At 35.4% G+C, this 15,494-nt stretch overlaps 1 protein-coding gene across 1 annotated transcript in view; it reads left to right on the plus strand.

Annotated features, from left to right (window-relative positions):
* ZFR (zinc finger RNA binding protein) overlaps positions 1–13,412 on the plus strand; it is a 55,601-nt gene extending 42,189 nt beyond the window's left edge. Inside the window, 8 exon segments of the mRNA XM_010008770.1 lie at positions 1,028–1,233; positions 1,461–1,611; positions 3,016–3,157; positions 8,032–8,129; positions 8,951–9,046; positions 11,991–12,102; positions 12,213–12,310; positions 13,050–13,412. Coding sequence (XP_010007072.1) covers positions 1,028–1,233; positions 1,461–1,611; positions 3,016–3,157; positions 8,032–8,129; positions 8,951–9,046; positions 11,991–12,102; positions 12,213–12,310; positions 13,050–13,229 — 1,083 coding nt within the window. The 3' untranslated portion in view covers positions 13,230–13,412.
* The last annotated feature ends 2,082 nt before the right edge of the window (positions 13,413–15,494 follow it).

The raw sequence follows: 15,494 nt of genomic DNA on the forward strand, positions 1-15,494 counted from the left end.
GCAGGAAATGTATGGAATTCTGCAAGGGCAAATACTGCACTTGGGAAGGAATAACCCCTTGCACTGATAAAAGCTGGGGAGGCACAGGCTGGGTAGCAGCCCTGCTGAAAGAGGTCTGGGTATCATGGCGGAGAGCAAAGCTGAACGTGAGTCAGCAGCAGCAATGGAGGCCAAGAACATCCTGGATTATATTAACAGGTCTATAATCCGTAGATGAAGGTCTATGATCCGTTAGACACAGACTACAAAACTGCATTCAGGTTTGGGTTTTCCAGTACAAGAGAGATACTGTAACTGATAGTAGGTTCAGTGTAGGGGTCTGGAACTCTTGCCCTGTGAGGACAGACTGAGGGATCTGGCCTTGTTGAGCCTGAAGAAGAGACAGACAGCTTCAGTGGGACATAATAGCCTTCTGATACCTGTGCATTATGAGGGCAATGGAGCCAGGCTCTACGCAGTCAAGAGTGGGTGAGAACCAACCAGGTTAAGCTGAGATGGGTTCAGATTGAATGCAGGAAATTATTCTTTTTTTCACACAGATGTTGTGCAGCCTCCACCTTTAGCAGTTTTCAAGAAGTAATTGGATATAGCCCTGAGCAATATGATTTGATCATATAGCTGACCATGGTCTGCCCAAGAGGCTGGACTAGAGAGCCTTCTGAGGTCTCTTGCTATTTGAATTCCTCTGTGATTCTGTGAAGGCAGTCATGGTCACTTTATTTTGTAGCAGTAGGCAGGTATTTCCCACTTGACAGAAAGACAATAGATAATTATGTTGAGAAGATACTTTTGATCCTGGGATTTCATAATTTGTTTTATTTTGATAAATTTAACAGTTTTTCAGATATAATTGACTGTGACCAGTATAACTTGCTAAGGGCACTTCTCTTCATGTTTTATTGCATTTCAGCAGTTTTGAGGTTTGAATATTCTGTTGTTTAGCCATGTGTTTGGATTTCAGTCACTTACCATTTGTGAACTTGGAAGTGTACCCAGATTTCAGAAATACGCTGTTCTCTCTGTCCAGCCTCTGCGTCGCCCTGACTCCTCTGATGACCGCTATGTGATGACCAAGCATGCCGCTATATATCCAACAGAGGAGGAACTTCAGGCAGTCCAAAAAATTGTTTCTATTACTGAACGTGCTTTGAAGCTTGTTTCTGACAACATGACTGATCATGAAAAAAGCAAGAACAAAGAGGGAGATGACAAAAAAGATGGCAGTAAAGATAGGTATGTTTTTAGTTACTTATTAAGAATTTTATCGTTTGTTTCTGAAGTTCTTTCTTACACTCCGGTCAGTGAGTCCTCTAAGGATTCTCTTCTCTTTGGGTTTTGATATGGTATAAGTCACTATGGTCTCAAGAGTATACTCCAATTTTACTTCACTTTTCTATCTTCAGGATTAGTTTAAACGTTTTAATATTAACTTAAATGCAACTTTTAACTGTAATTCACAGAGCTTTGAAAGGAGTTTTACGGGTAGGCGTTTTGGCTAAAGGTTTGCTGCTCCGTGGAGACCGAAATGTCAATCTTGTTTTGTTATGTGCTGAGAAGCCTTCAAAGACATTACTCACTCGTATTGCTGAAAGTCTTCCCAAACAACTTGCAGTAAGTAGCATTTAGTTTATTGGATTCTAATTTTTTTAAAGGTACTGTAAGAATCTAGCCTGAAGTCAAGTGTCTGCAGGGCTCACTGTGCCACATTTATAGCTCAGGTTCAATTTCTTCCAATTTTCTGCACGTTTCTATCTGAATTAAGGGACTGTGCTGCATGTTCTGCTTTCTCTGTGTTGTGTTCAGACAAGTTAATGCCAGTGGTGTAGTATCAATCATAATGTAGATTCAATTTAATTGGGAAATAGAAATGAGCAGAAAACAGACTATTACCCAGTAACTAGAAGCAATATAGGGAATTTGTGCAATGATACAGGAAACATGCTGCCTGAAGGTCAAAATTCTCCATTAATGCCAGTCTTTCTGTACTCACATCTTGTTTCCAATTTATATGTGTTAGCATTTCGTAGTTTCACAGTTAGTGAAATAAGTGCTGTGTGTTGTTGGTTTTTTTTAATTTTGGCCCTTTAAAAAAAAATAAATAACATGGAGTCTTAGACTATTCAGTGGAATTAATATAAACCATTTGCTGAATTCCTACAGGAAAACAAGTACAGAATAAAGTCTCTGTCCGCTGCTGCACAAAGCCTGTCTACCACAGTTATAGAATGCTTGTCACAGCATTTCAATGCAGCCTGCTAAAGTGTTTGACAGAAATCAGTGGCATGGTAGAAGCTTTAGCAGAATCAGAGTAATTAGAAAATAATCTTGAGTTTGCTCTTCTTCGAAGTAACAGACCAGAAAAAAAAAATTAAAACTACACATCTTGGTCTGAATTTGTGGAGAAGTCACTTGTCCCTCTTTTGTTGAGTAAGGTGACTGAGGTGCCTACAGCTTCCTTTTAAGGGTATTATTAAATGTAGTTGCAAGAAGCGATTCAAAATAACTACTGGGTTAATTACTCTTCCATTTTTTCACTGGTTTTTATTTTGCCCTTGGTCCTTACCATGTTGTGATAGCCAAGTATAGCATGTACCTAGCAGTACCCATCCTGTAACTGTGAGCTTGAAGAATCACCACTGCACCTTCCTGCTTTTTAAAGGCTCCTGTGTTCCAGTGAGAAACATACCAGCTGACTTTTTACATACACTGAGGATTTTCTTTATCTGAAACAGTGTCAAGTGTTCTTGTAACAAAACTTACTTGTATATTAATTTCCTGTATGTGAAATCTATTTCTTTTGCATTCTTGGTGACTGCTGTGTATTTTCTTTTGTTATTTGGAAACAGTATGCAAATTCATACGTATATCTTAATTGTGTATGCTTTGGTTTCTTTGAATACAGAGATACCTGCTTCATGTAATTATGCTGTGTTTATCGTTCTGTTGAAATCCATTTTCTTCCCCATACTTTTCGTGACTACATGCTAATGGAAATTTCTGTTTCTCAATATTTAGGTAATAAGTCCTGAGAAATATGATATCAAGTGTGCAGTCCCAGAAGCAGCAATAATTTTAAATTCATGTGTGGAACCCAAAATGCAAGTTACTATCACACTGACATCTCCAATCATTCGGGAGGAGAACATGAGGGATGGAGGTTGGGAAGCTGTTAAAGATGTTACTTCTTTCTCACCCATTTTTTTTATGTTTTATCTATTCTGCTTAAGATGACATTAAGGTCCTGGAAGGCAACATGCTGGCACATGCATTTGATCAAAACCTTATTTTTCAACAAGTCTTGGTAGAGAACAGTTGGTTAAAATAAATGTTTATATGATTCATTTATTTAATTTTTTAAATTTCTAACTTTATATCCAACCTCAGCTTTCTGGAAAAGGTACAAAGTTGAATATTTTTTTCCTCACTTTTAAAATTATGTGGAAAACTTAAGTATTTTATAGCAAGTGGCTATAAACTGGCTTACTAGAGCAGTCTTCCCCTAAGAGAAAGATTGTATGGTTTTAGAAAATTAGATCACAGGTTTTTGGTTTTCAACTGGATCAGCATTACTATCATTTACATATTCCAAATAGCAGTGCCACTTTAATTGCACTTTTATAATACTTTGGATGGTAACAGTGCTTCTAACTTTAAAAGACTATGCAATTTTTTCCAGCTCTCTGAGGTTGCTTTTTGGTCTGGAGTGCTTTTTGAGTATATTTAGGCTCCTGGTATTACAATCAGTCTTCTATCCAACTGGCAAACCCAGACTAGTACAATAAGAAATGGCTTTGTGTTGACCTGAAGTGGAAGGTGGAGCTTGTAAATCGATTTTCATTTCTGAAGTCCACAGTTTCTCTGGTGCCAGCAGTGTTGCTTTAGGGTCTGTTCTGTAACACTTTGAAAGCTCCAAAAGCTTTAAAGCCAATAAGCATGATTAATGTCTGCAGTACATTGGTTCTTTTTGTTTGCGGGTCAGATAAAATTCACTTTTGTTTCCTTTCAAACCTGTATTTTCCTAGTTGAAAGAGATAGGGCAATCAGGGTTCTGGTGTTTGACAGTGAACATACAAATAGGAAATCTGAGGCTATCTTAACACTTCTCATACTGGTTGAAAAATGTGTGTGTGTATGTATACATGTGCTTGTGTATATACGTATTATATAAGCCACTGAGGTTTTTTTTATTTCATGTCATCATTACATGTCCTCTAAAATACCTTAGGTTTTTATATTGCATTAGTAAATGTCCTGTAGCTTTGACTAGGGCATTGTAAGCAAGCTGACTTGACAAAGTCATCTTCCATAGTCAGAAAGAAAAATCCAGAGATGCATTCTCTGGTTTGGATGACTTCTGAAGAGTCTGTAAGAGTGCTTTGTACATGATTTTTCAGCTATACGTATTATTCCTAGCTGCAAAGGCTTTGTACATGTACTGTCACACTCAGCCAATTTTACTTGTTTTTTTTTACAGTCTAAAGGTAACATGACTCTTGGTTTATCTGTGCTAAGTCAGACTTCACAGATTATTTAAGTTTATAAAGAATACTTAAACTTAAAACATTTGATTATTAAATTAGATTAACTATTAAATTAAGTTAACCTTAAACACCATGTTTATTTCTTAACATACTGTGTAAAAGTGTAATACTGATCCTGCCACAATACTCTATTTCAGTTAAGTGGTTTCAGGCCTGAAATTCTATGATGCAAAATGAATTTCAAATTACTGCCATCAATCCCTTAATTTACTGCACCTAAAGGAAACAAATCAGTATTTTTGTCTGACCCACACTTGAGTTAAAATTATCATTGTGAGTTTATTCACTGCTGAATAAAGAACCTCTAGGCAAGCAAAATCAAGTTAGATTTCTCTTCAAGACACTGAGCATCATAAAATGGATGTACAGAAAACTTTTGAAACTAGAGCAAATAGAAGACTGAATTGCAAATTATTGCAGCAAAGAAGACGTTATCATGAAGACTGCTCCTTATTTGCTGCAGAGTAACAGTATGTGTTTGTTTTCTCTTACTGCAGCTTCTCATGCTCTGTGTCTTACAATGGTTTAAAGGTTTTTTTAGCCTGCTTGGGGAGCTAGTTCAGGTGAAAGGAAGGCTTTACCGGAAGAACCAGTTTGAGTAAAGATGAGACTGAGACTTGCACATGGAGTAGAATCATGTTTGATGTGTAATAATCCCATTATATGATAAAAGGCTAAAAAAAAAGAAAAAACAGTGAAATAAAATTGTTAACCGCATAGCTACTGTTCCTTGCAGTATTGTGCGTTTGACAGTTTACCAAATCTAATGTATTCGACATGTTCTAACCCCTGCTGTGGAACCCTTCCCTCAGCAAACAAAGTGTACATACTTGTAAACACATATGTGTGCGCGTGTGTCTTTTTTATCCTTAGCTAACAGCCCCGGTCCAAAGCCTTCTAGCTGAGAGACTTGATTCCTGTCAGGGGTTGCTGCCAAGACATCGGAAGGATTTTTGACCAAGGTTTTCTACAGCTCAGTGTCACACCTGCCATGCTTTACAAAGGAGGGGGTTTGGATGCATAGTCCTAGCATCTGCTGTGCTCTGTGGTTTTGTTTTGGTTTTTTTTCTTTTCGTCTTTGTCTCTCTCCTAGAATTAAGCAGTGTTCACACTAGTCTTGGAATAGTTGGCTGGGTAAGATGTATTTCACATAATGAAACTTACCAAATTTATATACCTGTTAACTTTCAATGAAGAGGTAGTGTGGACACAGCATGTCTAACTGAATAAGATTAACCCCTTATATTTAGGCTAGTCATAAGTTATATAGGGTAAGAATTCGTGCTTGTGTTTTGCAAATTAATTCAGTTTTTTGTCTTAGCTTAACAGGGTGGTAGGTTAGGCATCTGAATTTAGTTAAATAGTCTTTAAGGGGTTAATCCTGACCTGTGAAACAGATGCAAAAATCCACAGATTAAATATTACAAGAGTTTCCTTGATACCTTTTTCTTTTTTAGTTCATGTACTCTCAGTGCAATAGGTGCCTTGGCAACTTCTGACTTTCAAGAGTCTTTACAATTTTCAAGGGTATTCATATGATATCTATTAGTAGCACATTTTAGGTCAACATTTCCAGCACTGAGAAAGATTCTCTTCTGTGCACTTCAGCTGTAATTCTTTTTAGTAAAATTCTATTCCAAATTGAAGTTTCTCAGAGCTAGAAGTAATTGGAGTTTCAAATTATATAATTAATTATTGTGCTAAAAGTTGGCACAGTGTCACCTATTTGCATGTTAGTTTTAAAATAATGAAAACAGTTGACTGATTAGGCTACTAGGTCCAACAATCCTTGTTTCTAATTTCTCAGCCTTACTTTGCCATTTTTTTCCTGCTGTGGGTTTTCTCTAAATGTCTTTTCTATCCAGACTGTACTTGTTACCTTACCTAGCACCTCTCTTACATAGGTTTTGGTTTGGGTTCTTTTAACTTTGTTCTGTTTCAAAGGAAATACTGCTTTAAATGTGTTCATTTGCTCTGTAAGTACCTTGTTAGTGCAGTTTTTCATTTTTCTGCTTTAACAAATAGTTCATCAGTTCGAATATCTGTGTGAGAAGATACCTCTGTTCTTCTCAGCTTCAGTCTTACTTTGAAATCCGTTTTAGCTCTGTGCAGAGCAATGGGACTATCCCTTAAGTAGTAATGCTCAAATCTGAATGTAGAACTTCAGATTAAATGTCAGTATCGTATTGCAAAGTCATACCACCATGTTAATTCATGGCTTTTTAACTCTTTGTATAGTAAAGGATCCTAATATTTATTTTACATTTGTGTAAAATAGGTGATTTCAGAGCTGTCTTTCTGCAGCATCCCTAGAAGCTCCTTGCAGGCATGTTCCATGAGTCCCAATTATTCATTTATTTATTTATTTTATTTCTTTTGTTCTCTGACTTATCTACATTTATATCTTGCTGGAGTAAACTATTGTTCCATACAGCCAGCTCCTGTGAAATGAGTGTCATTGAGTGAGGGCTTCTTGATTCATCTTTTCTAGTGAATCACCAGTTGTCGTACCGATACAGTTTTCATAATTACTAAAACAGAACTACTAAAGCTGATCACTGCATTATATCTGTAGAGTTTTTAAGGAACTCATTGTTCAGGGGTTCCAGTTTAATTGATTAAACCACTCCATGTGGTCTGTTCCTTTCTGGTAAAAAAGCAATCAGCTTGGTAATTAAATCCTGTTCTGAACATTTAAAAAGAAAAGATCTACTATATTTATCTTTCAGACATTCTGCTTTGGTTTTCAGACTCGCTATCTTTTCTTTTTCTTGCTGAATCTTAAGTAAAGCAGTCCCTTTTCAGATCCTTGCATGCTAAATTACATTGGAGCACATATATTATGGGCTGAGGAGTTTTGTTTATATCAGTAAGAGAGAGAGTACTAGAATTTAATGGAACTCTGTAATATTGAAGAACATTTCATATTCCTTTAGTCAGGTTTTTTAAGCAAAATAATACCAAGTTTAAGGTATGATGAAAATAACAACATTACTAAACATCTAGTGCTTTTAAAGTTTGTTAATACTTAGATTTTCCTTTAGGAAGAGGTCCTAAATAACACATAACCATTAAAATTTAAAGAAACTAAGTTTCAATGTTTCTACTTAGTTAAAGTGGATTTTTGTGTTCCTTCTGTCTTGTGTTCTCTGTGCTGGTGCACTGTGTCCAACCATCCTTCCTTCAGTATTTAATTTTAGGGGATATGTGTTTTTCCAGTGTTAGTTTAAATAAAGAAGTACTACGCATTGCATAATCTGCAATGCATTTGAAAATAACCTCAGAGCTAAATATTATATGCTCTTGAACTTTATACTGGGTTGATCCCCTAATCCCAATTGAATGGCTTTTGTTGAACATTCACATTTGTTACTCAAGGGTTTAAACTTCAAATGGCATGTGTGACATTGAAGCTATTTTAAGGAAGTGTCTTGCTCACCTGGTCAAACACCCATTCCTCACTGCATTTTGCCAATTCAATCCATTTTAGATGTAACCTCGGGTATGGTGAAAGACCCACCGGACGTCTTGGACAGGCAAAAATGCCTTGACGCTCTGGCTGCTCTACGCCACGCTAAGTGGTTCCAGGTTCGGAACATCATTTTACTTTCTTCGTGTAGCCTTATGAGAGATTAGTTCCGTTGCACTATAAATGTTTAATTGTGTGAAAACACTTCAACGTTGTTCATGCTAATAATACTTAATATTTTTTTTTCTGGTCCCTAAATTTAAATGTAGAAGGTTGAGTATGGAGGAACTGCTTTATGCAGTTAATGGCTCATTTGACACAGTATTTTTTTTTCTGGTCATTGAGGAGGCGATGTTGAAAGCTTGACTCGCTTGGGGTGATCATATGTTGTATATTTGTTACATATTCCATAAGGCTGCAGAGTAACTTTGCTTTAAATAATGGAAAATGTGTTTAAAGCTTTGTGTTTAAATTTAAGACTTTTTTTCCTATTTCTTTAAGTGTATTAAGTGTAAAGGTGAGAAGCAACTGTTTGGTTTAGTGACTTTGCCTTCTGGCAAAGGCACGATAAAGAAACCAAACAGATTCACTTGACCTTTCAGTCTCTATACCTATTTCTTAGATCTTTACTTTATCCTTTTTATTTCTAATATAGAAAGATACTGTATTTATTGTTACAAGTGAACATAGGTCAAAGTGTACAGGGGATCAAGAAATGTTATTCTTGTATAACCTGTGCACTTTGACTTCTGCCACCTTAAATTACTAACCCTGTATAAAATACTGCTGTAAATGGCAGCTCATGGAATAAAGTTGTAGAATTACTTGTTTCGATCTTGTATCTGAGCTTCCATTGAACAGTGGTGTTTTAGTCTTTCAGCAATTCCTATTTTGCTGGAAGTGCTGGGATTAATTAATTTGATTTTGTATTGCTCTCAAGGCTAGAGCTAATGGTCTGCAGTCCTGTGTGATTATCATACGTATTCTTCGTGACCTTTGTCAGCGGGTTCCAACTTGGTCTGATTTTCCAAGCTGGGTAAGTAATGTTCTTTTGAATGAGTATTTTTAATGCACATGGTACTGCAAGTAAACCATAGGGAAGCGTTACTACAGTTTTTAAATGTAGACTTTTTCAGGAAGTGAGGAGGGGGTTTGTTTGGTGGTTTTAAAGTTTTTTCCCAACAAAAAAATCCAGGTTTCCTCTGAAGATTTAATGTTGTTAAGCTTTCTCACTTGAAACTGGAAATTTTTTTCTCAAAAAAAGGAATTTTCTTATTCTTTTGTGTTGTTGGTTGGTCACATTCTTGTTATGGATTTTAGCTTTTTTTTTTTTTCCATTACTCTGTATATAATAATTTTTTCTAATCACCGGTTGCTTGGAGTTTACTGAAACTTACCTAAAATAATGTCATCTGTGCCCAGATAGTTCTGTGCTAACAGAAAGCTACTTGAAAGAAAAAAATCACAGTAATTCCAGTGATCATTAATAATGTCCCTTCTGCGAGATGAACACTGTGTATCTGTCACCATTAGCGTTCAATCAGCAGAACTTGAATCTCCTAGGTTTTATTTGGTTGCCTCTTCATTCTTGCTGCTTAGTGTTCTTGGGGCATTCCTTTTGCATTTACTACCTTAAAAGATGTTCTCCAAGGGTGCAGCTTTTGCTCCAAATATTAACAGATGTTCAGTCTGTGGACTGGATGAAGTTAGTCTGAAGCAAAATCTCTGAAACACGCATCATGTGGAAGTACACCTAGCTCTGATTTTTGTTTCACAGACAAACCCTGTTGCACTGTGCTGCTTCCTTTTCAGTTTTGACAGAAAGAGCAGTAGTATTGTCAAGACAGTTAGAGCAGCTGGAATTATTTCAATGAGAAATGTTCTACAACTGTACCAGGCTTGCAGGCAACTTTATTAAATCACTTATGATAGTTTTTATTGCTTCTGGAATAAATGTGGGATGGTTATTTCTGGGTTTTAAGTATTTAAAGTTACAAAAAATAGTGACAGTTTCTGTGCTACCTTTCACTGTACAAACATAGCTTAGAAGAAGTAAGCAAGTGTCCTTTCAATCCAACTATGATGCTGAATTGCCAAAAAGTAACCTCTGGCATAGCTGTGGAAAAGCATCCTTAGAACTGTTGCAACACACAGAAGGCACATATATGAAGAACAAGTTCTCACATTATTTGTTGTAAGGCACTTCCAGAAGAGAAGAAATTAATGCATCAGTATGTCAGGCTTAGATTCATCTCAGTCCTCTCCAAAAGTGATTCCTGATTTGCTCCTGGTACCTGATGCGTTGTCAGTGACATGTATCAATATGGAAGTCTGTGTTGTCAGCTGTTTTCTGGCCCACTGGCAAAGTCTTACTGAAAAGAAAAAAAATAACATCATTAAAATGGTGGTTTTAAATACATACATAATTTCTGCCAGTTAGTGGTGGAATTTTATAGATCAAAGAAATCAATTTTTTTTTTTCTCAGAGAGCTTCTCCTAGCCTGTGTGCTACAAGCCTGTTACAAGCCAAAGAGATACCAGAGCTTTGCAAAAATAATCTCAGTAGTTGTGAAAATAAAATATATTAGGAAGTCTAAATACTGACATTAGTAGTGTTTATGTACACTAAAAAAAACTAAATTAAAATAATTTTGTCAGCTTCCTAGAAGTTAAAAGAAACTATTATTCAAGGTTGGTTTTTCAAACTTGAAGTCCAATATTTTGTGCATATAAACATCAGGGCATTGTACTGGATATTCTCTTTGGATTAAGTTGTAGGGTTCAGTGTATTATGAGGATCCAAAAAACCTAGACTTGAATAAATGCAAAATCATTATCTGCTTTTTTTCTTTCCTGCTACATTTTATTTCATATTTGAAAACAACTATATCACTGTTGCTAAGTTCTAAGTGATATAATGGAAATAACCATGCTCAAGGATCAAATTTGTCAGTTAAATGGAGGTCAAATAGAAAGGAATGGGCGCCCTTAGGGACGGATTGTAATCATCACAGCCTGTAGTTCCTTGCACGCATCAGAATAGGCATTTACTCCAGGAAAGTACAAATAAAAGGCAACATTTAAACATCTGTAAACTCAGTGGGGAGGGGAAGGACCAAAAAACAAACCTCAAAAAGAAAACTGACCAAAAAACAAGAGATATTGTCTGAGAATTAAATTTGCACAAGAGGTAGTATTGAAACATCATTTCAATGCTGCAAAAGAAAATCAGGAAAGCTGTTCCTTACTTTTACAACTAGCTTTTGTAGGTTTTTCTGGAAAAAATAATGTCTAATAAAAGTAAAAAATTGAAATGTTCACAGAAGCATATTTAAAATACAGCTAATGACTTAAACCATTTTAACTAATATAAAATAAAGTCTAAATTTTAGAAAACCTGTGTATCATCATTTTTACACTTGTTTAACATCTGAGTTAATTTTGGCCAATACCCAGGAGCAAAACATGCCGTGAACTTCAGTTTTGCTAAACTGAAGAACCAGTAAGCACTTAAATGTTGAAATATAATTAGGTTGTTGATGCTCTAAGTTTCTGTACTCTGGTACAAAAAAAAGCCACAAAAACTTTCTAGAGCATCCTGTTAATTTCATTAGATACATTGTGTGCAGTATATTCATGCAGCTGACAAGATTCAGGTGACCCCACCATGTTTCGTACACTCAGAAAAATGGCTGGATAAGTTGTCTACCTGCACAGGCAGGTTACTACTCTATACATTTCTATAAAACTTTTGAAAAACTTGTGATGAGAAGAAGCATATCAGTACCAATACTCAAATCTTCCACCACCTTTCTTTCTATTCATCTTTTAAAATAAAGCAGTTTTTAACCAAAAGCATTCTATGATGTAAGGTTTTTCAGAACTCCAGATTAAAAAGTACTGTATTGAACAACAGTAGCAGCTTTTTTCTTGTTTAATGTGTCTTGGAAATTGACTGTATTTTCTTATTGTTGGTCTAGGCTATGGAGCTGCTTGTGGAAAAAGCCATTAGCAGCGCTACTGGACCACAGAGTCCTGGGGATGCACTGAGAAGAGTTTTTGAGTGTATATCTTCAGGGATCATCCTTAAAGGCAAGTTGCATTTGATCAGTGTCTTGATACTCATTGTTAACTAATGTAAAATCTGTATTCTTGGTTGAAATAAGGTAGAGATGTGCTACTAATTAGCCAAACCATTGTAGGTGGTCCTGGCCTTCTGGACCCTTGTGAAAAAGATCCTTTTGATACACTTGCTGTAATGACAGATCAGCAACGAGAGGATATTACTTCAAGTGCACAGGTGAGGAAACGTGTGAAGTAAGTAAATTTGATGGCTGTTTATTTTGGGGGGGGTTGTTCTGGTTTGGTTTTTGGTTGTTTGAGGTTTTTTTATGGAGCTATGAGGTGGAGATTAATTTTCCTTTCGTAGAATATTGTTTGATCATTCAGATACTCATTCTTAAGCTAGGCAATTAAAATGTCACAATGGAGGATGTAGAGTAGTGTTCATAATTGCACAAAAGTTAACATTTTTTCCTGAAAAGTTTGGAGTACTCCCATCTACATATATCTGTAAAGATGCTCACAGCAGTATGTTACTAAATTTAAAATTACATTGGCATTTAGTATTTTATTAACAAATCAGTGTAAGTTTTATTTTTAATATGTGTTGTGTGCACTTACAGTATTGACCATTCATAACTGCAGCTTAAGAGGTTACTGCCCCTGCCTCTTCATTTGATCCTTTTGCTAAAGATTATTACTAATGTGTAATGGGACATTTAACAGGCTTTGGCTGTCTCAGTGCAAGTCCAGCAGCTCAAAACTGATGAACATTATTTTTACACTAAGATGATAACACTTTGTACAGAAGCAGTGAATATGACACACATATTTTATTGTGTTGACTTTGTTGAAGGAAGGAAGAGGTGATAATGAGAACTAAGGATAGTTTCATAGACCATTAATGTTCTTTGTTTGTTTGACAAAGTACTCAAACATCTTTCTAACAGAAATGTCTTTTTTCTACCCTTTTTTAGTTTGCACTGCGACTCCTTGCATTCCGTCAGATACACAAAGTTTTAGGAATGGATCCATTACCACAAATGAATCAACGCTTCAACATCCATAATAATCGTAAAAGGAGAAGGGACAGTGATGGGGTTGATGGATTTGAAGCAGAGGGGAAAAAAGACAAAAAAGATTATGATAACTTTTAAAAATGTTTGTCATCAGTGCTAAGATCAAAGGTGATAAAATGTCCATTTGCTGCCTTGCTTTTATTTCATTCATAATAATGTCTGTTTAAAACATCCAAAACCAACTCAGAAGTTAGATTTGGAAGAGAACATTGTAGGTCTTCCAAGAGATTCTGAATAGTTAAATGGATGTACTGTTCCAGACAAATTATGGATGGGAAGACTGCAAATGGAAACTCTGTTATACTAAGAAAAATTAGTTTTCCCTTGTTGTATTTTCTTTAAATATGTTGCTAACTTTAGTAACTTTTCTTCTGTTTTTTTTTGGTCTTTTTTATTAACAAGTGCGTTGTCTTCTTCTCTTGACTTTTTAATGCAGCATTTGTGCTTCTGTTGCTAGGTGTATTTTGACTTTTTATTTAGAAGTTTTTCTGTTTGCCTTTGACACTAGGTGTATAAGTTACTTTGTGTTAGATAGATAAACTGTTCCCCTTCCAGTTAATATTTTACAACATTTTTTTTTGTAAAGTGAGACTGCAGGATTATGTTTTTTTTTCTAAACGTGAAGGGGTTACAACACATAATTATCCTGCCATTTGAGTGCTCAGAATTAAATGTTTTTTGCCAATATTGTGGCATTTGTCTCCTTAGTGTGATATAACGGTGTAATTAAGACAAATTTGTGTTAATCTAATCAAGTTTGCTGTTAGTTGTGCATTAGCAGTATAAAAGCTAATATATACAGTATGGTCTTGAAACAGTTTTAAAGCAGCTGCATAATTGATCAGAGTTTTGCATGATGGTTTGTTGTTGTTTTTTTTTTAATAGAAGGGCTTTTGAAATTTATCACCTTAGTTTAAATGCATAGGTCTTTGTACGATTGACTTTGTGACATAGCAAGGCCAAAAAATAACTTTCTGAATTTCTTTTCTCAACATACAAGCAGAAGCAGGCAGTTCCCATGTAGACAAAGTTAGTCATTCTTTCAGTAAACTTTGTTGATATGATATTAATGCCTCTCAGCCCTTAAACTAAATGTTGGTCATATCAGTGCCTGTGAGGTTATTCCTAATAGCTATTCCTGTAATAACCATCTGTGATTATTTTTTTTTCAATAATTCAAAATTTGAAAGTGAAGTATTACTGAAAAAGTGAAGGTTATCAAAGAAAAAACCCAGAAAATTATTTCATGTGGCCATAGTGTATGCTTATGTCTCTTTCAAAAAGCTAAATATAGCAGTGGTGTAAGTCAAGTTACATCATACTGTTGATGTATGCTCTGGTACACAGGTGTGATTTGTTGTCACAGCACTACAGTGGAATACACAAATAAAAACTAAAATTTATTAAATTACTAAAATTCATTATACACTGGGAACTGAAGTTTCACTCATTCTGTTCTATGTGTATTATGCTTTGTTGCAAACCCTTAAAACACAGAATAACATAGACTAACATTCCGGTAACTAGTTCATTACTGGCTGTGGGAGAGCATCACACATTACAAAGATCACTTGTTAACTCCTGGTACCAGTTATTGTAAAAAAAAAAAAAAAAAAAAAAAAAAAAAAAAAAAAAAAAAGAAAAAAATTTCACTTTGAGGTCGAATTTATCTTTGACCTTTTTAATAAGTAACTCTTGGGGATATTTCTGTTTGCAACACCTGCTGCAAACAGCCTAGGCCTATGGAATAAAAATACAATATTTTAGAAAAATAGAGTGAGTCTGAAAATTTAAAGGAACAATGTAGTACAGTGTTCTTCGAGCATCAGACTGCAATTGTTAAGGAATTACCATTGGTTAGCTAAAAAGGAAGGTTTTTTTCACTGTAAGGAAGATTTCTTACTGAGTTCAGCATCAGAAATGTAGAAAGCAGAAGTGCTTTAAAGTTACTTTAAAAAGGGGTTACACTAGTTTCTGTTGTCCAGCATTGATGCATAGCTTCAAGCATATGCTTGTTCTTAGTTTGTTTTTCTTTAAGATGGTATTATGCTGACATGGTGTATAGTAAGCCATTACTATTTATTTTGAAAGCTACAGGTGCTATTCATGTGGCTAGTCTGACTCCATACCAAAGTTTCTTTCCTTATAAAGCAAACTTGTCTATTCAGGCATGTGACCCTAAAATTTAGGATTGAAAAGGATGAAGATGTATTTTGGATTTCCTGTATTTTTGTTCTATGGGCTTTTAACTCTTGACCAGTTTCTGGATCTTTTGAAATCTTGTATACTTAAAGTGATTCCACATTAAATATGAAGCTGTGACCATTATTTTTGCACTGTGTG

The sequence above is a fragment of the Chaetura pelagica genome, unplaced genomic scaffold, assembly GCF_000747805.2.
Source record: "Chaetura pelagica isolate M959 unplaced genomic scaffold, ChaPel_1.0 scaffold31, whole genome shotgun sequence".
Classification (NCBI taxonomy): Eukaryota; Metazoa; Chordata; class Aves; order Apodiformes; family Apodidae; genus Chaetura; species Chaetura pelagica.